The sequence below is a fragment of the Myotis nattereri genome (genome assembly GCF_964212035.1).
Source record: "Myotis nattereri genome assembly, chromosome: X".
NCBI classification, from domain to species: domain Eukaryota; kingdom Metazoa; phylum Chordata; class Mammalia; order Chiroptera; family Vespertilionidae; genus Myotis; species Myotis nattereri.
In genome coordinates this window covers 40,754,672-40,781,325 of record NC_138078.1, presented here as the reverse complement: position 1 = coordinate 40,781,325, position 26,654 = coordinate 40,754,672, and the positions used below count along the sequence as shown (strand labels likewise).

The 26,654-nt window shown below is 39.5% G+C and overlaps 1 protein-coding gene across 1 annotated transcript in view; it reads left to right on the top strand.

Annotated features, from left to right (window-relative positions):
• LOC308510763 (vascular endothelial growth factor receptor kdr-like) overlaps positions 1 to 26,654 on the top strand; it is a 435,828-nt gene that overhangs the window by 145,546 nt on the left and 263,628 nt on the right. Inside the window, exons 4-7 of the mRNA XM_081080791.1 lie at positions 16,929 to 17,056; positions 19,862 to 20,021; positions 20,796 to 20,932; positions 21,294 to 21,471. Of these exons, the coding sequence (XP_080936917.1) occupies positions 16,929 to 17,056; positions 19,862 to 20,021; positions 20,796 to 20,932; positions 21,294 to 21,471 (603 nt within the window). The remainder of the gene's footprint in view (positions 1 to 16,928; positions 17,057 to 19,861; positions 20,022 to 20,795; positions 20,933 to 21,293; positions 21,472 to 26,654) is intronic.

Here is a 26,654-nt window from a genome sequence, read left to right as displayed (position 1 = left end):
ACTCCCTACCCAATTTCCTTGCTTTTTTTATTGACATATCCCACCATCTAACATTCTATATATGTTACTTAGCTTTTGTCTGTCTGTAAGATCCATGAAGAACGATATGATTTTGTCACTCTTGTTTAATGCTCTATTTTAGCATCTATAAACAATACACAAAGTTGTGTAAGTGTTTATTGACTGTATTAATGCTTAGAGCCTAAGTCTTGAGGAACAACTACTTGAGGGGCTATGACATATTTGGAAGTGCTGGGTTAGTATCTATTTAAGTGTGTATATGGTGAGCACAGGAGGAGTATGGAAGGACAAAAGGAGATAGCACACACTTTCCCCTGAAGTGGTTCTAACCATTCATGAGAGGCTGGGTTATAAATTACAGTGTTTATCGCAGCACTAATCAAAAGAGATATGATACAAGCCATATGTATTATTTTAAAATATCTAGTAACTACATTTAAAAAAGAAAAAATAAATAGGTGAAATTAATTTAAATTATGTATTTAAAATTATATATGTAAAATATTTCAACATGTAATCAACATAAAATATTTATGAAATAGTCTATATTTTTGCCATAATAAGTTTTAGAAATCCTGTGTGTATTCTACACTTACAGCACATCTCCATTCCCACTAGCTAAGTTTCAAGTGCTCAATATCACATGTGGCTGATCGCTACCATATTTGATGGGGCAGCTTTAGAACCTCAGGCCAAAGCTGCTCTCTCCCTTTTAAGAATTAAGCTAAAGGTAAGTGAATACATGTTTGTTCCCATTGTCTTCTGTAAAAAACTCTTTATTTGGCCCCAAGATGCTCTTCACTCTCTCCTTGAAAGAAGATGGGGATGGTATTGCTCTCTCTGCTCTTCTCATAGAAGAAACCAAGTGGAGGGATGGTGGTGGAGGAAGGTACTGCTTACTTTGAATATAGATCCTTAGGTCATGAGGGGTCAGTGACATCAGCCCTCAATTTTGGCTGCATCTCCTCTTCCCTCAGCCCATGGTATATAGTTAGTTCTCTCTTACCTCCTCCTATATGCCTTCTGATCTCCCCTTCTCCTTTGTAGAGCAAGGAAACCTGAAAAATTCAAATCACAAAGATCAAAATAGCTTTCAGCCCCAGAAATATTTTTTTTTTCCTGTACATTGAATGTCTCTTAGCTTTTCCTTTGTATTCTGATAAAGATCTTGGAGAGAAGTCACATGTGTATGCTTTTTTCCACACCTTTTCCTCTTCTCTCTAAATTTGTCTGTTGGCCCCGAGCCCCCAGGCATTATAAACCCCTGGTCCACACCCTCTTTTCCATTAGGAAACTAGTCTCTATTACAGCACAATAGCTCGGGCAATAAGGATAGGACAGGTCCATGTTGACCCAGGATGGGAATGTCCTTTCCCACCAGCCCTAGTTCAGCTCTGGACTACCTCTGGTCTAGTCCTGGCTCAATCCAAGGATCCCTAGGATACAAAAGGAAAGGAGACTCTCAGGGGCTAGCTGCATAATTTCACTCCCTTGCATTTTCTCAGTGTTGCAGCATGTTGGGAATGGGTGTGAGGATGATAACAAGACCTCTTTAGGATGGTTTTATCCAAAGGCAGCTTGGCTTGGGGCCCAAGTGTGGAGCTAATGACTTCAAGAATACCAAATACCAAGGGTTGGTAGGGCCCATAAAGGTTGATTCATCATCCCCACATCAAAAAAAACAGAGAAAATGAAGATTTGTTCAAGGTCACATAGGTAGTTAATGGCAGAGCAGAAGCTAGGACCAAGAGTTTATGATTCCTAGAGTCAAGTCCCCACCTTTTTGGAATAGTTGACTTCATATTGTTCTGCTCAGAGCCAGTGTGATGTACATGGGGGTCTCTCATGCTACTTGTTGGGGAGGGATTTGGAAGTTTTAAGAGGGCTGAACTTAATATTCTGAGCCAGAGAGCATATATGCTCTTATCTGTTTTATTTGTGTATTTATGTATATGTGGGATGCATATGATATTTCAGTTTATCTTGACTCTTAAGAGTATGGACTTTAAAGCCTGATGACCTGGATTCAAATGGTGATTTCCTAGCTATGTGGTTTCTCACAAGTTATTTAACCTCTTTGTACTTCAGTTTCCCCATTTATAAAATGACAATAGTAATCAACCTCAAAATGCTCTTGTAAGAATTGAACAAATGAATACATTCATAGTGCTTATATTAGAGGTGGGCACATAGTGAGTTCTCAATAATGTTAATTATCAATATTATATCATGTATAAGAAGAACTTAACCGCTTTAGAAAAAAATGTGAAAACCACTGCTTTGCACCCAGTTCTTTTCTCTTTGGCATTCCCTGTCAATATCCCAGCTTTCTACAGTTATCTGAAAGCGTCCCAAGGCCATCCATAGCTTGTACCTGCATGATGTCAGGATTTGGGCAGTGTGGATCAGATCATTGGATGAAGAATATGGAGAAACAGATTGGCAAACAGATTTTTACTAACCTAATTGTGTGAACTTAGGCAAGTATTTCCACCTTTGTGAATGTCACTTTTCCTACTTCTAAAAAAGAGGGTTGAATTAGCTGTGCTAGTTGGTTCCTATTGGATCTTTCAGCCTCAAATGCCCCTATCTGAAACTCCTTGTAAAACCCATATTCTGACACTCTCCAGTGTAAGTTCTCTTTTAACCACCAGATCAGGAACACCAAAAATTTCAGGTTTTTTTTTTTTTTTGAAAGACCAGAGTCTTTGCTGGCAACTAAGAAGGAAGAACATTTATCTGTCTGAAGGACTCAAGTCCTCCAAGACATGTTCACATTGCATTCATGGCTATAAACAAGTCAGGATTGGGTAATGTCTGTCTCCCTGGGCTGCACTGTTCCCTCTCTTTTTCCTTGCTTAATATATACATTGGATGTTGTGATGCCACTGTTTCTACTGCTGTCAGCATTCTTAGAACCATTTGGGTTCAATTGAGTTTCATGTTAATAAATCAAACATCAGTGGGACATCAGAAGAAACCTGGAGGCCAAGAGCCTCTGTGGTTTTTTATCTGAACCCTTCTGTCTTTCACAGTATCCTCCACACAATTATTAGTGACAAAAATCAGCCTAGGAAAATGTATCTCCAAGTGAACCCTCAGTCACTTAATTTTAGACTTGCTCGAGGCTTGGAAAAGAGTTTAAGTACTTTTACTTTTTTATCAAACTCTTAGAGATAAGGCTGTCAGATTTGATGAAGGAAATTAATGAGTATGTTTTCCAATATATTGGGTCCTCTGTGTTGGTCCATTTGCATACATTTACATGTTATAATTTCTAAGTCTTAAAAGTAAGTCTAGCCGAAACCGGTTTGGCTCAGTGGATAGAGCGTCGGCCTGCGGACTGAAAGGTCCCAGGTTCGATTCCGGTCAAGGGCATGTAACTGGGTTGCGGGCATATCCCCAGTAGGAGATGTGCAGGAGGCACCTGATCGATGTTTCTCTCTCATCGATGTTTCTAACTCTCTATCTCTCTCCCTTCCTCTCTGTAAAAAATCAATAAAATATATTTTTAAAAAAAGTAAGTCTATCTCATGGCTTACAGCATGTTCTGGGCTTGCCACCTCCACACCTGTTCATGTGGTGCTCCCATGCTGGAAAGTCTCCAGGCACTTTTCCCCATCTCAGCCTTAAAAAGCATATCCATCCTTCAATGGACCATCTTAAATTTTACCTCTATCATCTAGAATCCCCAAAGGCTGGAAATAAAGGGAACCTCACATTCTTTCATTTATTCTATTTGTTGATTCATACAATGTGCCAGCTGCTATGACAGATGCTAGGCACACACACACTGATTAGGGTGTGTCCTCTGCCCTTATGTAATAGGGAGCAGAATGATATATGATATTTTAATATAGCCATATTCTTAAACATTTTGGAGTTGATATCAGAATTAGGTTCATTTGTAACTTAAAACCCTAAGTAATAACCAAGACATAAAGATGTAGGCACAATCCTGATCTGCTACTGCAGGGATCAATAGGGATCTGGTATACTACCTCAGAGTCCAAGATGGCTGCTCAAGTGCCAACCCTCACATCTGAATCCTGCCATTTAGGAAGAGAGAAAGGAGGAGAAGAAGGTCCTTGCCCCTGAAAGAGACTTCTAATTATATTTAATTGGAAATTTAATTAAAATTTAGTCACAAGGTCACATCTAGCTGCAAGGGAGTTAGATTAATAAATTATTCTGGGTGGCCTATAAATAGCACAAAATCATTATTTTATGAATACTAAAGAAGGGAAGAATAGATAGTGGGGTAAATAGATAACAGTTTCTATCAGAGGCTTGCAGAACATTTAGGGAGGCTAATAAAATCCTGAAAAATTCCCCCCTCCAGAAATATACCCATTCACACAAGACTATGCAAATAATTTCAGAGAATTCACAGGTGCTGAGTATACAGCAGTGAAGATGTCACATGAGATCCCTGATATAATGGAGCTTACAGATTAGAGTAATAAACAAGGAAATATGCCCTATGGTATCAGATAGTGATAATTGATCTAAAGAGTCAAGGGAAAAAAAGAGTCAAGGAAGGCTTATATTATAAGGAGATCATTGGGCAAAGACCTAAATGAAGTGATAAGCACCATGTGGATATATGGGAGAAAAACATTCTAAACCCTGAAGTTGTAATGACAAAATAGAGTGGGAATCATCAAGGAGGCCAATATGCCTGGAGTAGTTTATGTGAGAAATGATAAGAGATGAGATAAAGGAGGTGATGAGGGAATAAGGTAAGTTAAGGCCTTTTAGACTATGGTAAGGCCTTTGAATTTTATTCTGGGTGGATGGAAGGTTTCAGAAACAAATGACATGATGATTTTGGGTGCTGGGTGGAAAATAGACCTTAGGAAGAAAACAGTGGAAGCAGGAAGACAATTAGGAGGGAATTCCAATAATACCAGGGTGAGATAATGGTGAAATTAATATAGCCATATTCTTAAACATTTTGGACCAAGGAGAGAAGTAGGATGTCAGGATTAAATGTACATTTCTTGTATCTTTTTTTTTAATTAAATCTTTATTGTTCAGATTATTACATTTGTTCCTCTTTTTTTTCCCCCCATAACTCCCCTCCTCCCAGTTTCCGCCCCACCCTCCGCCCTCACTCCCCACCACTGTCCTCATCCATAGGTGCACGATTTTTGTACAGTCTCTTCCCGCATCTCCCACACCCCTTTCCCCCCCCAAGAATAGTCAGTCCATTCCCTTTCTATGTCCCTGATTCTATTATAATCACCAGTTCATTCTGTTCATCAGATTATTTATTCACTTGATTCTTAGATTCACTTGTTGATAGATGCATATTTGTTGTTCATAATTTGTATCTTTACCTTTTTCTTCCTCTTCCTCTTCTTAAAGGATACCTTTCAGCATTTCATATAATCCTGGTTTGGTGGTGATGAACTCCTTTAGCTTTTCCTTATCTGTGAAATTCTTTATCTGACCTTCAATTCTGAATGATAGCTTTGCTGGATAAAGTAATCTTGGTTGTAGGTTCTTGGTATTCATCACTTTGAATATTTCTTGCCACTCCCTTCTGGCCTGCAAAGTTTCTGTTGAGAAATCAGCTGACAGTCGTATGGGTATTCCCTTGTAGGTAACTGAGTTTCTTTCTCTTGCTGCTTTTAAGATTCTCTCTTTGTCTTTTGCTCTTGGCATTTTAATTATGATGTGTCTTGGTGTGGTCCTCTTTGGATTCCTTTTGTTTGGGGTTCTCCGCGCTTCTTGGACCTGTAAGTCCATTTCTTTCACCAGGTGGGGGAAGTTTTCTGTCATTATTTCTTTAAATAGGTTTTCAATATCTTGCTCTCTCTCATCTTCTGGCACCCCTATAATTCTGATGTTGGTACGCTTGAAGCTGTCCCAGAGGCTCCTTACACTATCCTCGCATTTTTGGATTCTTTTTTCATTTTGCTTTTCTGGTTGGGTGTTTTTTGCTTCTTCGCATTTCAAATCATTGACTTGATTCTTGTGCTCCTCTGGTCTGCTGTCAGGAGTCTGTATAATATTCGTTATTTCAGTCCGTGTATGCTTAATTTCTAGTTGGTTCCCCAACATAACATCGAGGGTCTCATTAGTTTTCTTGTAGATCTCATTAAGTTTATCGGCGGCTTCTAAACAGTTCTTGAGAGACCTTAAAAGTGTGATTCTGAACTCTATGTCTTCCATTGACAATTTTGTCCTGTTTCTTTGTCTCTGCATTTTGTTATGCTTTCTGGTACACCCCCTAGTGGTCTTTGTGCGCAGTCTTGTAGTTAAGCCTTGATTGTTGTAGCTAATGCCAGGGAGGGTTTGACCTCCAGGCCAATTGGCTGTGAGAATCAGCTGTGTCTGCAGTGAGAGAACTTCTGTCCTCTAGGGAGGTGCTAATCTAGCCTTTGCCTGAGGCTATCCGGCGAATGCCTCTGTGCAGGGCTTGGGCGGGGCAGGTGGGTCGCACGGGATCAACAGGGTGGGCCGGAGAGAGCAGTTATGGTGGCTCTTAGTCCTGTCCCCAGGGGCTCTGCCTCTCTGAGTCCCAGCAACCGCTGCAAACCTCGGAGAGAAAGCTGCACTCGCTCTGACCGAAGCCAGACAGTCCCGCTTCTCCTGTTTGAGTCTGGGTCCCTAGAGACTCACCCGTATCTGGAACTCAGAGTCTGAGACTCCCTCCCGATTGAAAACGGCAACCGCGCCCTCTGCCGCCAGCCCACTCCCCGCACTCCACACCTCAGAATTTGACTTCAGCACTGCGCCTCCTCTGAGTGTCCGTATGCGTTTCTCTTTCCTCCTAGTTGTAGGACTTCCACTCAGCCAGCGTTCCTGTGGTTCTGGGTGATGTCCGTTCCGTCTTTTAGTTTCACTTTTGAAGTAGTTGTTCAAGGCAGCAAACTCCGGCGTTAACCTATGCCGCCATCTTGGTTCTCCCTTCTTGTATCTTTTGATACTCATAATTTAAAAGTATATGATTCTTTTAAATATAAGGTTGTTTTTCAACTCATTTGCTCCTTTCAGCAACCTCATTGGGAACTCAGGAAAAGTAGTCAATAAAAATTAAAAGAAAGAAAAGAAAAAGGAAGTGGAAGATCATAACTTGCCCCAAATCTCAGAATTATGAAAGCTAACACATCCAGCATACTTTGTTTAATGCTATGAATATTCCTTGGAGTGTTTGTTATCTCTTTCTAATATGAGATCCTGAGATGTTTGTTCTTTGTTTCTTTAATTTTTAAATAATTTCATGCTTACTGAAAAAATACATTAGTCAAAATAATCTCTGCCCTAGCTGCTTTGGCTCAGTGGATAGAGTGCTGGCCTGCAGACTGAAGGGTCCAGGGTTCAACTCTGGTCAAGGGCATGTACCTCAGTTGCATGGTCCTCCCTGGCCCAGGCCCTGGTCAGGGTATATGCCGAAGGCAGCCAATTGATGTGTTTCTCTCACATCAATATTTCTCTGTCTTTCCCTCTCTCTTCCACTCTAAAAATCAATGGGAAAATATCCTTAGGTGAGGATTAAAACACAAAAATAATCTATATACTCTTTACTAGCTTCTTGAAATGTTAGCATTTTTAAAAATCAAAGTAAAATTATAAAAACCAATAAATTAACATAAGTTTAATGCTACTTGTATACCTATTCAAATTTCACCAATTATCTTATCCTTTATCTGGTCCAGGAACTCACATTGGATTTGGTTGTCAGGTCTCCTTATTTCCTCCCATTTTGTGACAGCTTCTCAGTCTTTCCTAGTCTTTTATGACCTTTCTATTTTTGAAGAGTATAGGCCAGTTATTTCATGGAATGTCCCTTAATTTGGGTTTTTCTGATGTTGCCTTATGATTAAACTCAGTTGATGAATTTGTTGTCAAAAATGTTAGGAAGTGATGTTGTCTTATTAAGAGTCTTATGGTGTCTATTACTGATGATATTAAATTTTATCACTTGGTTAAGGTTTTTATGCCAGCCTTTTCCACTGTCAATTACTATTTTTCCTTTTGCTATGAGTGAGCAAGTAGACTTTTTTTCTGATAATGGAGGGAACACAGGTAGAAAGTGGTGGAGGGTCTCCTCTCTAAAGCTTGTAATTATTCTGCTTTCCCCCTGTATTCACATTGCCTCTTGAAAGATACCACACCTCCCTCTTAATGGCTTTGCCATGCTGGATTCAACTTCATTCTGTCCCTCTTAGCTTGTTGGAGTTAGGAGAACAGCAAGCTTTGTGACAGCCTTTCCCTAATTTGGGGGTGGAGCTAGTTAACCATTTGAATGGATGTGAAGGGAGCTTTCTTCCTCTGGTTCCAGTATCACCATCTGATCTGATAAGGGTTATGGAACCTTCAGAAGGGTTATGGTTCCTATCCCCTCTCCTTCCACCATCTGTTTTTATTTACCATATTGTTTAATGACTCACTATCTTGGAAAGGTCTATTGATAGAGAATAAATGATCTTGAAATCCAATTCTGGTAAAAAACATCAGATAAAGAGAAGTTCCTCTCTTATGTTGAAGGTATGGTATGGTGAGGCTGATCATCCTAAACCTTATAGTCTCTACCATTACTTCAAAAACCACTCTGGATTTATTCCGTACAAATTTGAAAAATTCCTGGAAAAATAAAAGATAAGGTTTTTGGGTGCCTTTAATCACTCCTGTCTTTTATACAAATCCTAACTCATGATACCGAGAATAATTCATTCTACAGTATAAGATTGTGAATGACTTTATGATTTATGATTTGTAATAGTTTGAGAAAGATGTTAATTCTTCTTTAAATTCTTGGTAAAATTAATCTGTGAAGCCATCTGATCCAGGACTTTTGTTTGCTGGATTTTTTTTTTATTATTGCTTCAATTTCATTAGTTGTTAATGGTCTATTCAGGTTTTCTGATTCAGTTTTGGAAGGTTGTATGTTTCCAGGAATGTGTCCATTTCACCCAGTTTGTTGGATTGGTTGGTATATTGTTATCCATAGTATTTTCTTATAATCCTTTGTATTTCTGTGATGTCAGTTGTTACTTTGCCTCTTTCATTTCTGATTTTATTTATTTGGGTCCTCTCTCTTTGATTCTTAGTCTGGCTAAGGGTTCAACAATCTAGGTTTATCTTTTTAAGAAGCCACCTCTTGGTTTCATTGCTATTTTGTATTGATTTTTAGTCTCTATGCTATTTATTTCCACTCTGACCTTTATTATTTCCTTACTTCTACTCCCTCTGGGCTCCTTTTATTATACATATATATTTTTTAGTTCTTCTAGGTGTAGGGTTAGTTTATTTGAGATTTTTCTTGTTTCTTGAGCTAGGCTTTTAATGCTATGAACTTCCCTCTCAGGACTGCTTTCACTGAGTCCCATAGATTTTTGGATGTTGTGTGTTAATTTTCATGTTTCTAGGAAGTATTTTATTTTTTTCCTTGATCTTATTGGTAACCAATTCACTGTTTCATAACATACTATTTAGCCTGCATGTGTTTGAATATTTTGAGGTTTTTTTAATTATAATTGATTTCTAGTTTCATGTCTTTGTGATCTGAGAAGATTCTTGATATGATTTCAGTCTTCTTGAATTAGTTAAGACTTATTTTGTGTCCTAACATGTGGTCTGTCTTTGAGAATGTTCCATGTGCATTTGAGGAGAATGCATATCTTTTGGGATGAAATGTTCTGTAAATAGCAATTAAATCCATCTGATCTAGTATGTTGTTTAAAGTTGCAGTTTACTTGTTCATTTTTGTTTCTGAAGATCTATTCAATGAAGTCAGTTGGGTGTGAAAGTCCCCTACTATGACTGTATTGCTTTCAATCTCTCCCTTAAAGCCCACCAAGAGTTTTTTTAAAACATATATTTAGGTGCTCATATATTGGGTGCATATATATTTATCCTCTTGTAGGATTAATCCTTCTTTGTCTCTTATTTTGGCCTTTGTATTGAAGTCTAGTTTGTCAGTTATAAGTATTGCTAACCCAGCTTTTGTTGTTGTTGCCATTTGCATGGAATATTTTTCCATTCCTTCACCTTCAGGTTATGTATCTTTTGTTCTGAAATATGTCTTTTTGTAGACAATGTGTATATGGGTCATGTTTTCTTATGCATTCAGCTACCTTATGTCTTTTGATTGGATAATTTAATCTATTTACATTTTAGGTTATTATTTACAGGGCCTTATTTATTGCCATTTTTATTCTTTATGCCTATGTTCCTCTCTCTATATATATCTTTTTCTTCTAGCAGTCCCTTTAACATTTCTTCTTAGGCTGGTTTGCTGGTAAGAAATTCCTTTAATCTTTTTCTTTGTTCTGAGAAGTTCTTTTCTTCACCTTCAATTTTAAATGACAGCCTCACTGGATTGAGTAGTCTTGGTTTCATATCCTTGCTTTTAATTACTTTGAGTTCTTCATAACCTTCTGGTCTGTAGTGTATCTGTTGAGAAATCTTACTATGGTAACTCCTTTTTAGGTGACTGAGTATCTCTGTCTTGATTCACGTAAGGTTGTTCTTTGTGTTTAACCTTTGCCATTTTAATTATGATGCGTCTTGGTGTGGGTCTCTTTAGTGATCTTTATTGGGACTCTCCGTGCTTCTTGAACTTGGTAACTTTTTTCACTAGGTTAGAGTTTTCTGTCATTATTTCTCAAACAGGTTCTCTATCCCTTGCTCACTTTCTTCTTTTTCTGGTACCCTTATGATGTTGTTATATTTCATGCTGTTCTAAAGTTCCCTGAAACTATCCTCATGGTTTTTAATTATTTTTTTTCTTCTCTGATTGAATGCTTTTTTCCTACCTGTCTTCTAATTTTCCAATTTGATCCTCTGTTTCATCTAACCTACTGTTTATTTCTTCCAGTGTATGCTTTATTTCATATATGTTATTCTTCATTTCCAACTGGTTGTTTTCATGTTTTCTATGTCCATTGTCATGCTGTTGAACATTCTTAAAACCATCACTTTGAACTTTCTTTTTTCTTAAAAATCTTTATTGTTGAAAGTATTACATAAGTTCTCCTCCCCTCCCCCCCATTAAACCCTTCCAGCCCATTCTCATCCACCCCCGCCAGGCTGTCACCACCCCATTGTCTGTGTCCATGGGTTATTCATGTATGCATACAAGTTCATTGGTTGATCTCTTCCCATCTATCCTCCCCTGCCTTCCCTCTGAGGTTCAACAGTCTGTTCATGCTTCTATGTCTCTGGGTCTATTTTTGATCATCAGTTTATTTGGTTCATTAGATTCCACACATGAGTGAGATCATGTGGTACTTATCTTTCTCTGACTGGCTTATTTCACTCAGTATAATACTCTCCAGGTCCATCCATGCTGTTGCAAACAGTAAGAGTTATTTTTTATTGTTGCATAGTATTCCATTGTGTAAATGTACCACTGCTTTATTTTAATTTCAGAGAGAAAGGGAGAGGAAGAGAGAGATAGAAATATCAATGTGAGAGAGAATAACTGCTCAGCTACCTCCTGCACACCCCACACTGGGGATCAAGCCCACAACCTGGGCATGTGCCCCCAACCAGAATTGAACCTGGGACACTTCAGTCCATAGGCCGATGCTCTATCCACCAAGCCAAACCGGTTAGGACAACCACAGCTTTTTTATCCTCTCATCTGCTGATGGGCACTTGGGCTGTTTCCAAATCTTAGCTATTGTAAATTTCACTGCTATGAAAATAGGGGTACATACCTTCTTCCTGATTGGTGTTTCAGGTTTCTTAGGATATATTCCTAGAAGTGGGATCACTTCATACTGTTTTCCACAGTGGCTGCACCAGTCTGTATTCCCACCAGCAGTGTACTAGAGTTCTATCCCATTTTTCCACAACCTCACTACCACTTGTTTGTTGACTTGTTTATGATAGCCATTCTGACAGGTATGAGGTGATATTTCATTGTCATTTTGATCTGCATCTTTGGGGTGATTAGTGACTTTGAGCATTTTTTCATATGTTTCTTGGTTTTCTGTATGCACACTTTGGAGAAGTGTCTATTTAGGTTCTTTGCCTATTTTTTAATTAGATTGTTTGTCTTCCATTTGTTAAGTTATATGACTTCTCTATATTTATTGGAGATTAACCCCTTATTGGATGTATCTTGGAAAATATTTTCTTCTATGTAGTGGGCTCTCTTGTTATTTTGATGGTTTCTCTTGCAGTGCAGCAGCCTTTCTTATTTTAATTTAGTCTCATTTGTTTGTTCTCTTCTTAGTTTCCATTGTCTTAGGAGATGTATTGGTAAACCATTCAGGTTCAATTCTGGTTGGGGCACATGCCCAGGTTGTGGGCTTGATCCCCAGTGTGGGGTGTGCAGGAGGTATTTTATCCATTTTGATTTTATTCTTGTGTATGGTGTAAGTTGTTGGTCTAGTTTCTGAACTCTGTTTCTGATAAATTGCTTGTCTACCTTTCACTTAGCTCTTTTTTTTTTTTTTCTGGAGATTCCTCCTCTTCTTTCATTAGGAGCTGTTTCTTTGTTTCCCCATTTTTAAAAAAACCTTTATTGTTCAGATTATTACAGATGTTCCCCTTTTTTTCCCCTATAGCTCCCTTCTACCTGGTTCTCACCCACTCCAGGCCTTCGCCCCTCCCCACTGACCTCGTCCATAGGTGTAAGCTCTTTGTCCAATCTCTTCCCACACCCCCAAAACCCCTCCCCCCTGAGAATTGTCAGTCTGCTCCCTTTCCATGCCCCTGATTCTATTACATTCACCAGTCTGTTCTGTTCATCAGGTTTTTTATTCATTTGATTTTTAGATTCACTTGTTGATAGATATGTATTTGTTTTCACTTTGTTGTTCATAATTTTTATCTTTACCATTTTCTTCTTCTTCCTATTCTTAAAGGATACCCTTCAGCATTTCATATAATACTGCTTTGGCAGTGATGAGCTCCTGTAGCTTTTTCTTATCTGTCAAGCTCTTTATCTGACCTTCAATTCTAAATGATAGCTTTGCTGGGTAGTGTAATCTTGGTTGTAGGTTCTTGCTATTCATCACTTTGTATATTTCTTTCAACTCGCTTCTGGCCTGCATAGTTTCTGTTGATAAATCAGCTGACAGTTATATGGGTACTCCCTTGTAGGTAACTGACTGTCTTTCTCTTGCTGCTTTTAAGATTCTCTCTTTGTTTTTTGCCCTTGGCATTTTAATTATGATGTGTCTTGGTGTGGTCCTCTTTGGATTCCTTTTGTTTGGGGTTCTTTGCACTTCCTGGACTTGTACATATATTTCTTTCACCAGGTCGGGGAAGTTTTCTGTCATTATTTCTTGCTTTCTCTCTTCTTCTGGTACCCCCATAATTCAGATGTTGTCCCAGAGGCTCCTTCACTATCTTCATATTTTTGGATTCTTTTTGCTTTTTGCTTTTCAGGTAGGGTGTTTTTTGCTTCTTCATATTTTAAATCTTTGACTTGATTCTTGGGATCCTCTAGACTGCTGTTGGATCTCTGTATATTATTCTTTATTTCAGTCAGTGTATGCTTAATTTCTAATTGGTCTTTTTTAATGTCCTTGAGGGTCGCACTAAATATCTCAGAGGTTTTTAGAAGATTCTTGAGTAACCTTATAATTGTGGTTTTGAGCTCTATATCCAGTATTTTGCTTTCATCCATTTCTTTCATTTGTGACTTGTTTCTTTGTCTCCACATTTTGGCTGCTTCCCTGTGTTTATTTCTATGTACTGGGTAGCTTCTAAGTCTTCTTGAGTTGATAGAGTGGCCTTGTGTGGTAGGTCTCCTATAGGGCCCAGTGACTCAGCCTCCCCAGTCACCTGAGGTGGACACTCTTGGTGCACCCCTTTGTGGGCTGTTTGCACAGTCTTGTTGTAGTTCACCCTTGATTGCTGTTGGTATCACTGGTAGGAATTGACCTTCAGGCCAATTGGCTGTGATGACCAGCTGTGTCTACACTGGAAGGTCTGTTGCACAGGAGACACCCTTATGGGGCAGGACTTGCTTCAGTGGGGCTTTGGTGCTCACTGAGTCTGCCCCTTGAATGTGTCTCTTATGAATGTGAAGAGTTGCAATCCAGTATGTTCTCATTCTGATCACTGGGTACACTGGCTCTTGGATCTCCAAGGAGATGCAAGGTCAGCCACTGTCTGTGGCCGCTCAGCAGGAGCTACAGAGACATCTTCAGATTCCTCCTCTTTGTATGGGGTTTGGAAGTGTCTAGACGAGGCCCAGCTGTGAAACAAGGCAGGCTGCTGCTGCTGAGCCTTGGGCCTTCTTTTGGAAGCTCTGGGGCTCTCTGACCCAGCTGCAGTTTGACAGGTTTTAGGCAGAGAAAGGACAGGCCATTCATATGCAAAAGGAGATGCACACAGCTTGGGTGGGGTTGTAAATTTGGTGGGGTGGGGTCTCTGGGAATCACCAGGGAAGAGCAAACAGCAATGGCTGCCAGTCAGCTCTGCACCAGAGGTCCCCGGGTCTCCACATCCTGCGCCCCTGTGCAAGAACAATGATCACTGCAAGCACCTATGAGAGAAAGCCACCCTCGCATTACTGTCCTGATGCCAGATAGTCCATTTTCTCCCCATATGTGTCTGGGTCTCCCAGAGTCTCTCCCGGAACTGGAGTTCAGAGCAAGTGAGAGCTTGTATCTCCCTCCCGATTAAAAGAGTAGCACATCCAGGTGTCAGCACTTTCCACACCTCTGTACCTCTTACCATTCTCAATGGCTTTCTTCACCTCTCTAGTTGCGGAACTTCCACTTAGCCACTTTTCCCGTGGTTCTGGGTGGTAGCCGTTCTGCCTTTTAGTTGTAATTTTGATGTGGTTGTGAGAGGCAACAAATACTATGTACTGGGTGTTTACCTATGCTGCCATCTTGGTTCTCTCTGTTTCCCCATTTTTTCTGTTTCTTTTTTATTTGTTCTATGTATTAGAAAAACTTACTAGTATATGACTCACAGTCTTGCTGGGGTGGCCTAAAATAGTGAGTGTCCTGTGGGGTTCAGTGGTTTAATCTCCTTGATCTCCTGAGTGGAAGCTCTGGGAAGGTCCCTTGTGTGGATTATGTGGACCCTCATGTTATAACTGAATCTTGATTGCTTGTGTCCTCTTTGTGGGTGGGCTTGGCTCTCAGCCTGGCTAACTATAAGACTTAACTCCAACCAAGTCATGTAAACTGTTGTACTGCTGCTAACAGAACAAAACAAGACAAAATAAGACCAAGCTGAAAAAACCCACTACCACCACCACCAACAAAAACAAGAACTGAGAAAAAGAATAAGAAAAGTTTTTTAAAAAGAGGCTAAATGTGTAATAAAAGAAAAAAGGAAAAAAATAGATAAGAGAAAAAGAAAAGGAAACAGAATATGAAAGGAAATCAGAGAAAATAAAAAATAAAAAGAAAAGAAACAATAATTTTAAAATGTAATAATAAGATATAGAATAGAAAAATAAAAATGAAAAAATTGAATAATAAAGAAAAAAACAAATAAGAAAAGAGAGAAATAAGAGACATGAAAGAAAAAAGAGAAGAATAAAAAGTGAAATATAAAAAAACTAAAGAAAATATTTTTAAAAAGTGGAGTTCATCTCAGCAAATTTTAGTGCCTATTGTGATCACTGTTTGAATATACTGCTTGTGGAGTTCACTGGATAATGCTCTGACGTTGTCTGAAGCTGGCTATGTGGTGTGCTGGTCCTGGGCCACACAGGGTGGGTCTCTGATACAAGCCAATATCAGTTGCTGTCCCTGCCTGGCCCTCAGTAGCCTGACTAACGCTTGCCAGGGTAGAGTCCCAAGTAGTCTGGTGGGGAGGGCCTTTGGAACCCAGAAGCTGGGTCTGCCCCAGGCCTGTACCTTGAATGTTGCAGCTCTCAGCTTCCCTTCCTTGCCCTATAGAATTGTGTTCAGGCAGGGTTTCCCAGACCCTCTCCACATCTCCTCCTATCTTTCCTCTGTGGTCTCTGTTCTCAATAGTTCAGATCACAACACTTCAACTGGTCTCTCAAGCCAATTGCTCTGCAGTTTAGCTCCAGTCCATGGTTTAGAGCAAAAGGATGGAGCTCCCAGCTATTCTACAGCCATCTTGGAATCCAATATAAGCAGTCTCTATATTTAAATTGACATTCTGTGTGTTTACCATATGAGAAGTGCCTACACTGCAAGTGCCCACATAAATTTATTGATTGTGTCTTGTGTCTACACAGGAGTGTAGAAAAACAAAGTAGATGTAACTTGAGATTGCTTGTAGTCATTCAAATGCATTTTCATTTATAAAAGGAGAGCAGTGATCTGATTTTTGCATGTATAGGAGATATAGCATTCAAATAAACAATTATCCTGGATATAGAAATGTAATATGCCTAATCCATTAATCACTATGGATATTAGCTTAAATTGTTTTGACAATCATTGTATGCAGGAAATCCATAGGGTTTTAAACAGTTTACATGGAAAAGAAGGATTTTAGATGACAGAAAATTTTTTTTAATTAAATCTTTATTGTTCAGATTATTACATTTGTTCCTCTTTTTTCCCCCCATAACTCCCCTCCTCCCAGTTCCCGCCCCACCCTCTGCCCTCACTCCCTACCCACTGTCCTCATCCATAGGTGCACTATTTTTGGATGACAGAAAATTTGATAAGTATCAGAGACATGATCATGTGGATGAGAATTTTGACTTATATCATGTGACCCAATAGGTAAAATTAATGGAATGAATTTCTCTTACAAACTTTTATGAACAGATGTTTGTGCTTTCCTGGTTCTTATGAAAAATTTTTTTCCTAGGTGATACCTGGCTCCAAGTCCTCACTGTACCCCTTTGTTGAGTTCTTTTCCTTCTCTGAACCAAATTTCCTGTATAAAATTATAGAACTAAATATAACGATCTTCAAGTGTCATATAAAAACTATGGACCCTTATCCTGATGACAATAGCAATCCTGGTCTGATTTGTCATTCCTGCAGATGACAACCAGGTCTTTGTGCAGACCTACACTTCTGCGCCACTGGTGATCACCGTGTTTCCTGGAACCCAAGAGGTGGTTGTGCCATGCCGAGTAACTTCTCCTGATGTCAATGTCAAGCTTCAGTTGGTAAGTTTCATTATTGGGGTCTCAGATAGAGAACTTGCTGTTATCTAGATTATGAAATGTAAAGAGAGTAGGGGACAGTATTTCAGTCTCATTTCTTGCTCCATCTGTGTTGTGTCTGTCTCTTTGGAGCAGCATATAGAAGCAGACATAGTTCCATTTTACCTTGGACCAGTGTTACCACAAGTTTATAAAAACTAGGGGGGCGGGGTGACAATGGATGTTTAGATGTCCTGTAAGACCTCATGTAGATTGTATGTAAATGTTGTCTATGTGCAGAGCTCTGAGGCCAGAGTGGTTATTTTTCTTAAATAGAGAGAAAATGGTGGATAGTTTTCAGGGGAATACTCAAGAAGAATAGAGAAAGGGGAAACAAACCCATCTATCTTGATTAGTTAAATCAATCTTGGTGATGAATGTAGTAACATATGTCCTTTGTAGATAACTTTTACATCTACCAAAGCTCTCACAATCCATAGTTGCATAACATTACTACAAATTTGAAAATAGTTCATGTATATGACCTCCTTTGAAGTGCATACATAACTCTCTGTAAAGTGGATAGAGCTGGTTTATTATTTCCATTGTATATATAAGAGATCTTAGGCTTAGAGAAAAGGAAGAACTTGCTTATGATGTATATTTCATTAAGTGTCATAGTCAAAAGTAGAAATTGGGTGTTCAGATTCCCTGTCAAGTGTTTCAGTTATTATCCTGTGACCTTGTTCGGGATGGAAGATTATCTCTGCTCCTCTCCTGGATGCACTGTTCTTCTGCACCCAAACCCTTTTTCCTTTTCTTGTTGGGAAAAAGGTGTGGACCTCCCACAAAAGCAGGCAAAGATCATTTCACTTTCTTTCCTTAGAGGGAATGTTAGCATTTTTCCAATGCCTTCTGTCAGTACCGCTGTGAAAGCTGAGATATGGGTCAGCCAGGAAATTATGTCTGGTAAAACAACTGATGTGGCATAAGAAAGTGCAAAAGCACACAGGCAGAAGAATTTAACCTCTAACAATGTACAGAAGACTTTAGACTCCATTAGCCACTCCCTGAAGACCACACTATCCTGATTGAAAAACCCTCCTCTTTCCAGGCTTACCTGACCCTAAGGTTGTTAGAAAGTTTGTTATACACTCAGAGGAGCAGTCCTCAGAGCCATGTGGTCATTCTCCCTTCACTAAGCCACCAGCTCCCACTTTTCCCTGACATTCTATTGGCTATTTCTAAAGGGAAAAGGAAGATGGCTCCTTGTCTTTGGGACTTGGTCCAGAAAGAAGCAGTGGTGTGTGGAGATGGGTGGAGCAGGGAGGATGCAGTCTGCTGTATAACTTATATGCTTGGCTGTCCACCTATCCTTTCTCTACCTAGTGGCAGGGAGGGTGTTCTGGCACACCCACCAGGCTTCTTTTTCCTCTTCCTCTGGTAGAGCTTGAAATCACTGTGTCTCTTTCCTCTGCTAAAATGAAGCACTAAGTAGGGAAGGGACTGAGCTGTCTGATTCAAACATCCTTTTCTAAAATTAAACCCCGCTAGGCAGCCAGTTTACCTCCAGAGGATATGTCAGGGTATGAGAGTCAAGACAAACCTAGGATTTGCTTTTTCCTAAGCCTTAGCTGCTTTCATTAGAGTAGGCAATTTCATAGTATCCAAAAATCTAACCCTTCCACTAAAAGGGGTTTCAAAGACATCAACCCATAACATTCCACTTCCTTTTCTAATCACCAACATTTTCCACAGTTCAGGTTAGCTTCTTCATTATCTCATTTTATTCTGAAAAAAAAAATCAACTTACTGCTGCTCTTAAAAGAGCTGTTAGCTAAAGACCTATGTCAATCCTTAGACACCACTTTCATCCTGAAGTTTGACAACTATAATCTGAGAGGTGAATTAAAGAGGTGCCCCTGAAGAGGATATAAGAGGGTTTTTATCACACTGTAAATAGATCTTGAGCTAGTCTCTAGAATCAGGCCAGTTTCCTGAAGCCCACAGAAAGAGAGAAGTTCTGGACTAAGAATGAGGAAACCTAGAGCTCAGATTGGATAATGATCCTTAACCAGTTAGGAGACTGAATATGGATTATGCCTTGTAAAATACAATAAGTTATATAGGTGAAAGTACTGTATAATCATGATCATTAGGACTGGAAGTAAACTTCTTGTCTGTGTATTTTCTACTTCCTGCTCTGTCCTCACTAGACCCACATATGTGTTTGCATTCCCTTTCTTGTACTTAAGTCTCATCACTGGATTTCAGTGACACTCAACAGGTGGAGGAGAGAGAAGAGTGCTCCTTTTCCTAAAGTGTAGCTTCATCAGAAGTGAACTTTAGTTAAAAGCAAGCCAACAGTATATTTAAGGGAGTTTACCCAATGGTAACAGTAACCAAATCCAACTTCATGAAGAAGGAAAATAGAACTCATTCTGAGGTCAAATTTAATATAATTTGCTTCAGTCCAATGCATTTACCAAGTTCCCTCTGTGCAAAGCACTGCCCAGATATATTCATAGAAAATTACCATAAAAATTACCATGAAGTGAGTGGCCTATAGTAATATATTCTCTCATAGGTCTGAAAGCCTATAATTATTATTTATTGAGTATCTACTCTGAGCCCATCACTGTGCTAATCTCTGAGAAGGAAACAAAGGTTAACCAGCACAGACTCAGTTCTGAGGAAACTTGGGTGGGTGAGCGGGAGGGCAAGCCACTCCTCTCGGTGGCTTCAGAGCAGATAGTTTGGGTATGATACTGATGACTGGCCAGAACTTTACATGTATGTGTTCCTATGTCCTCCTTTTTTGCCCCATAGTTACACTCTGCCACATTTTCCTATGGAAGCCAAAACTGGAATCCCAGGAAAGGCTTCGTTGTGACCCGACCCTCTTACCACTTCTACAGCACCATGCTCCAGTGTATTGCTGAAGTTAATGGGAAGACACACAAGTCATTCTATCTCCCACAGCGTCTGGGTATGTGATCTTATGTTTTTAGGTTAAGAAATGGGATCCTGCTGCTCCTGGTAATCACTTCCTATTTGTATAAACCTTACTTCAGCTATAATCTCTTCCATATTATTTAATAACTAGTGATTCTAAGCTTTTATTTTAAGAACTGTATGTATCTCAGTAGAAAAAGCCCAGACTAAGTTCTGTTACTGTTTTCAGTTGCCTGCTCAATAGATCCATAAAATCAATGGTTTATCAGTGTCTAGCAATAGATACTTAGCTTTTATAAGTTTATCCTTGCAAAACTATGAAATGATGGTACATATCGTGGCTAAACAATGACATCTTGGAACTTTATATTAATGCTGCTCTTGTATAGAAGTGAAAACAGGTTTCTAATTCAGGGAAGACCCTTTGCTCAGAGAATTCAGAAATGTAGCAGAATTAGCCACAGAGGGGCTTAATGGCTTTAGATCAGTAGGAGGAAAAACTTTCTGATGGAGAGTTTATTAAACTGTGTATATGATTTCCTAAGCAGGATTGCAGAATTCTTTTCATTGAAAAACCTCAAGAACTAGAAAGATAAGCCTTGACACCACCACCAAGCCTCTTGATATAATTTATATAAAATCTTATCCAGCAGTTTCTGAATCATGGAATCTTCTGGTTTGGTTTTGAGTCTACATTTCCATATAAGAAAAGGAATGAGAAATTGAGAATTCTAAGAAGTACTCCATAATCCAGCTTTTTGTCTCTTGCCTTCTTTGTCAGTATTATGCCATCTGATATATTTTCCAGAAACCAAGAGAGAAAATATCTCCATCAGATACAACCACCAGAAACTTCTCATAGGAGATACCCTTTTCCTGCAATGTGTTGCAGAGACCACATTCAATGGACGAATCAAACTGAACTGGGTATTCAATCGGCAAGATGTAAGGACAGTATCCCTGCTCTAACTCTTCACAAATCCACCCACATCCTCTCTCTTTGCCATTCTCACTCAGTTCCTACTTTGGGTCAAGAACTAGGCAAAGTGCTAAGAAAGTCAACGAAGTTGAATTATAAGCAGCTTCTGCATTTAAGGAAGCCACTCTTGTAAGGGACTTGCATTTCATTTTTCACCACATCATGGTTCATTAGTTATGTATGTAATGTAACAGAAGTGCAGGAAAAGTGTCATGTTGCCATAGGGATTTTCTTTGGCTTTCTGTTGAGCTGTGACAAGTTAGGTACCTAGGAGTGCTCAATAATCTCAAGTGAAATTATTCTCTTTTTTTTTTTCTCACCCCACAGTCCAAGACAACACCCAGGTGTTGTGAAATTAAAAGAAAATTGTACCAAGGATCCCCTGTGTACAAGAGTTATAGTAACTTGACCATTTGGAATGTAACTATGGAAGACAATGGTTTGTACATTTGCAGGGAAGAAAACAATACTGCCCTGCAAGCCAACATCACCATCATAGTGTACAGTACGTACTACTTTTACTCCTGACTCTTCCCTGAAAACTGGCCTGCCTACTCTTTTCCCACTATATATAAGAAATCACTCAGATACATCTTCATTTTTTCCAGTATTATAGTCTCTAAATCTTATAGTCCAAATGCTTTGGTGCTTAAATCAGAAAAGCTAGCAAATGTCAGGCAGCCCCTTCTCTGTTCTTTCACTCTGGCATGGGGATTGTATGCTAGAGAGCATTGTGATTTAACTTACATACTTTTACAACCTGTTGGCTAGTTACACATGTATGTTTTAGGAACTTAAGGTGAAGTAGCTCATTGGTATTTTGGTCCATGTAAAGACTAGGTTCTTGAATCTTCTATCTTTTTTGCCAATTTTTTTGTGTGATCTTGGATAACTTGTTGCACCTCCCTGGGCTTCATTTTTTTCTCATCTATCATCATCATCATTTTTTGCATCATTATAATATAATATTTGAGGTTGCTTCTGGCTTGTTTTTCTGATATCAATGTGACTATAGATTTCCTAGTGAAAATAATTAAATGAACTTCAGCTTAACCTACTATGGGGCGGGGGGGGGGGGAGTGGGGGAGAAGTCTCTCTTCCCATGGCCAGCGCAGAGAGAGAGAACATGGGGGTTGATGAATTCTTGTGTAGAACATGACGAGGTTTAAGGAAAAATGAATAAAACAAGACTGAGACAGACATAGAGGGAAAGCCGGGCCTGGGTGTGGCGTCTGCCCTCTGATAGATGAACAGAGCCCCTCCCACACGGTGGGAAGTTTATTTATACTCAGAGTAACAGGAAGTTACATCACATCTGGGTGGGCCTTGAGTTCCTGGCAATATAATAGGACCCACCCCCCCCTTAGCACCTGGGCAGGAAAGTCAGACTGAGTGGTGTCCTAGCCTCTTGACTAGGACCGCCCCCAGGGCATGGCTCTGCCTCCATCCTGAGTTCAGTTGATGATATCTAAAAAAAGCCTGAATGTGCTAGTCAGCAGCCCTCCATATCTCCCCCGATTTTTATATTTAAGCAACTAAAGTTAAAAATAAAACTAATATCAAAAACAAAACTTTGACTAAATAAAACTAATAAAAAAACAATATCAATGCAAACACAACAATAAGAGAGAAATCTATAGCTATGTTAACATTTTTAGCTACTAACTGAAAGTCTCTTTTGCTGCTGGTGTATATTTACTCAGAGTCCGTAGACTTGGCTGTGCAAGGTCTTATAGAAGACTGGCAGCTAACCAATGTTAGCATATCCAGAAACATGGTTGAGGCTGTAACTTCCACCTCCACTGGCTTTAGTTGTTAACTTCTTCAGCTGACCCTATGTTGACACCTCAGTCTTTTACGTAGTTTTTGTTTTCCTCTTCTGCATCGCTGTCATCAGGGCAACTTTCAGTCCCTTGAACGATGGGACAAGCAGCTTCTCTGGGTCCATCGTAGTGAAGCACATAATGCTCTGGCATCCAGATTGGCTGAGCTGTTCCTTCTGGAAAGATATAAAACACAACCTCTTCCCCACATTATTATTGAATCTGATAAAACTTTTGTCTGGTTTTTGCTTTCTTCAACCAGGCTAACTTGGCGGAGGCTATTGTACAGGAGGCCTGATGCCTTCCAGCTGCTGTACAACCCTCTGCATCAAATATTCAAAAAAATTAAAATATAAAGCAAAAAATTTTAAAATATAAAGATCATGACTGAGTTTATATTTGAGGTGACACATAACATCTGTCTCCCCCTTTCTGTTTTAATAATTGCATTTTAATAGTACGATTGGTTTACTTCATTATTGCTTGAGAAGTATAAGGGATACTAGTTTTATGACTAATTTGATATTGTTGACAAAAGTACTGAAAACAGAATTAGCGAACGTGGATCCATTGTCTGTTTTTATTTATTTATTTATTTATTTATTTATTTATTTATTTTGAGAGTTTTGGGTGGTTTTCTCTTTTGTAATACTTCTTTTCCTAAGATTTTCATGAATGAAAAATGGATATACTCACCTTTAAAAAAAGGTATAAATCAAAATCAAATTATTTGTACTTTTAGCATATGTATAATGGCTAAAATGTTTAGTCATTTAGTGAAAATGCAAATAAGACGATTTCTGTACAATCTCCTCCAACTGTAAAATACATTTAAGAGGTTATTTTTTTATTTTTTTTAATTAAATCTTTATTGTTCAGATTATTACAGTTGTTCTTCTTTTTTTCCCCCCATAGCTCTCCTCCACCCAGTTCCCACCCCACCCTCTGCCCTTACCCCTCCCACTGTCCTCATCCATAGGTGTATGATTTTTGTCCAGTCTCTTCCTGCACCCCCGCACCCCTTTGCCCCCAAGAATTTTCAGTCCACTCCCTTTCCATGCCCCTGATTCTATTATATTCACCAGTTTATTCTGTTCATCAGATTTTTTATTCACTTGATTTTTAGATTCACTTGTTGATAGATATGTATTTGCTGGTCATAATTTTTATCTTTACCTTTTTCTTCTTCCTCTTCTTAAAGAATACCTTTCAGTATTTCATATAATGCTAGTTTGGTGGTGATGACTCCTTTAGCTTTTTCTTATCTGTGAAGCTCTTTTTCTGACCTTCAATTCTGAATGATAGCTTTGCTGGATAAAGTAATCTTGGTTGTAGGTTCTTGCTATTCATCACTTTGAATATTTCTTGCCACTCTCTTTTGGCCTGCATAGTTTCTGTTGAGAAATCAGCTGACAGTCGTATGGGTACTCCCTTGTAGGTAACTGAGTTTCTTTCTCTTGCTGCTTTTAAGATTCTCTCTTTGTCTTTTGCTCTTGGCATTTTAATGATGATGTGTCTTGGTGTGGTCCTCTTTGGATTCCTTTTGTTTGGGGTTCTCTGTGCTTCCTGGACTTGTAAGTCTATTTCTTTCACTAGGTAGGGGAAGTTTACTGTCATTATTTCTTCAAATAGGTTTTCAATATCTTGCCCTCTCTCTTCTTCTGGCACCCCTATAATTCTGATGTTGGTACACTTGAAGTTGTCCCAGAGGCTTCTTACACTATCTTCATACTTTTGGATTCTTTTTTCTTTTTGCTTTTCCGGTTGTGTGTTTTTCACTTCTTCGTATTCAAATCTTTGACTTGATTCTTGGGATCCTCTTGTCTGCTGTTGGATCTCTGTATATTATTCTTTATTTCAGTCAGTGTATGCTTAATTTCTAGTTGGTTTTATTTTTTCATATCCTCCAGGGTCTCACTAAATTTATTGGCGGTTTCCAGAAAATTCTTGAAAAACCTTATAACCATGGTTTTGAACTCTATATCCAGTTGTTTGCTTTCCTCCATTTCTGTCATTTGTGACCTGTTTCTTTGTCTCCGCATTTTTTATGCTTCCTTGTGTTGGTAGAGTGGCTTTGTGTGCTAGGTGTTCTATAGGGCCCAGTGGCTCAGCCTCCCCAATTACCTGAGGTGGACACTCTTGGTGCACCCCTTTGTGGGCTGTGTGCACAGTCTTGTTGTAGTCTTGTTGTAGTTAAGCCTTGATTGTTGTAGATATCACTGGGAGGAATTGACCTCCAGGCCAATTGGCAGTGAGAATCAGCTTTGTCTTCAGTGGGAGAACTTCTGTGCTGAAGACACCCTTCTGGGGCAAGACTTGCTTCAGTGGGGCTTTGGTGCTCATTGGGTCTGCCCCCTGAGTGTGTCCCTTATGGATCTGAAGAATTGTAGTCTGGATGGTCCCGCTCTGACCACTGAGTACACTGGCTCTTGGATCTAAGGAGGTGCTAATTTAGCCTCTGCCTGAGGCTACCCAGCAGGAGCTACGAAGAGATCTGCAGATTCCCCTTCCTTTTGTGGGGTTTGGAGGTGCCCAGATGAGGCCCAGCTGTGAAGCAATGCAAGCTGCTGTGGGGCCTTGGGCCTTCTCTTGGAAGTTCTGTGTCTGTCTGGCCCAGCTGCAATTTGTTAGGTAATTTTCAGATTAGAAAGGGCCAGGGCATTCATATGCAAAAGCCTCTGCAGCAGCCTGGGTGGGGCGGGGTCTCAGGGAATCAACAGGGCGGAGCAAGCAGCTATTGCTGATCCTCAGCCCTGCCCTAAGGGGCCCTGAGTCTCAGTGTCCAGGTAATTTCTGCAAGCACCTCTGAGGGAAATCCACCCTCAAGTTCCAAGTTCTGCCTGCTGCCAGACAGCCCAGTTTCTCCCTGTATGAGTCCTGGGTCCCCAGAGACTTCCCAGAACTGGAGTTCAGAGCAGTCGGGAGCTTGTGACTCCCTTCCAGTTCAAAAAGACAGCGCGTCCTCAGTTGCCAGCCCTTGCCGCGTGCACCTCCGTACCTCTGCACTTTACTTCTGCAGCTCCTCTGGCTCTCAGTGTGTTTTTCTCTTTCCTTCTAGTTGTAGAATTTCCACTCAGCCAGCCTTCCTGTAGTTCTGGATGATGTCCGTTTTGTCTTTTCGTTGTATTTTTGAAGTTGCTGTGGGAGGCAGCAATTTCCGGTGTTTACCTATGCCGCCATCTTGGTTTCTCCTCCCCATTGTCTGTTTTTAGCTCTAGGGGAGCTCCTAGTACCATAAAAGCAATGATTAATTATGTGCTAGGCACTCTTCCCTATTACTTGTCCTTAATAAATCTTGATAAGTGAATGCTGCCTGAAGGGTTTGAGTCCTTTTAAGACTCTTCATTCCACATCTGCAGACTATAAGTAAACATATGAGAACAAGAATGAGACAAAGAATAGTGGTTATGCTGAGAGGTAAATGCAATGATATCCAGTGAAAGGGGTTAAACTCTTTCAAGTCCTCTTTAAATTGCTGCCAGGCATTAAGGGAATTGGTTTGTAAGTTTGCCTGGGATAATTGTACAATATGCTGTTATAATTCTAAAATATCAAGGGTTGTGTTACCTTTCCCCAAAGCACTAAGAAGATGATTTTTTATTGATTCCCAAGCGTGCAGGGTACTATTATAGGGAACAGGGGTAACACAAATCTGGGATAAATTATAATGACACTACAAAGATATTCTTTGCTCTAGGCCATGGATTTTATCACCCATCCACAGGACTGTAGACTTTAGTGCCGATAATTCTATCTCAAACTGGCTGTCAATTCTTTTTTGTATAGACAGGGTCTTAGTTACATTTTTCTTGACTTGTACAAACTGAGAGGTTTGAACAGTCTGTACCATTGATGAAGCAGCAAT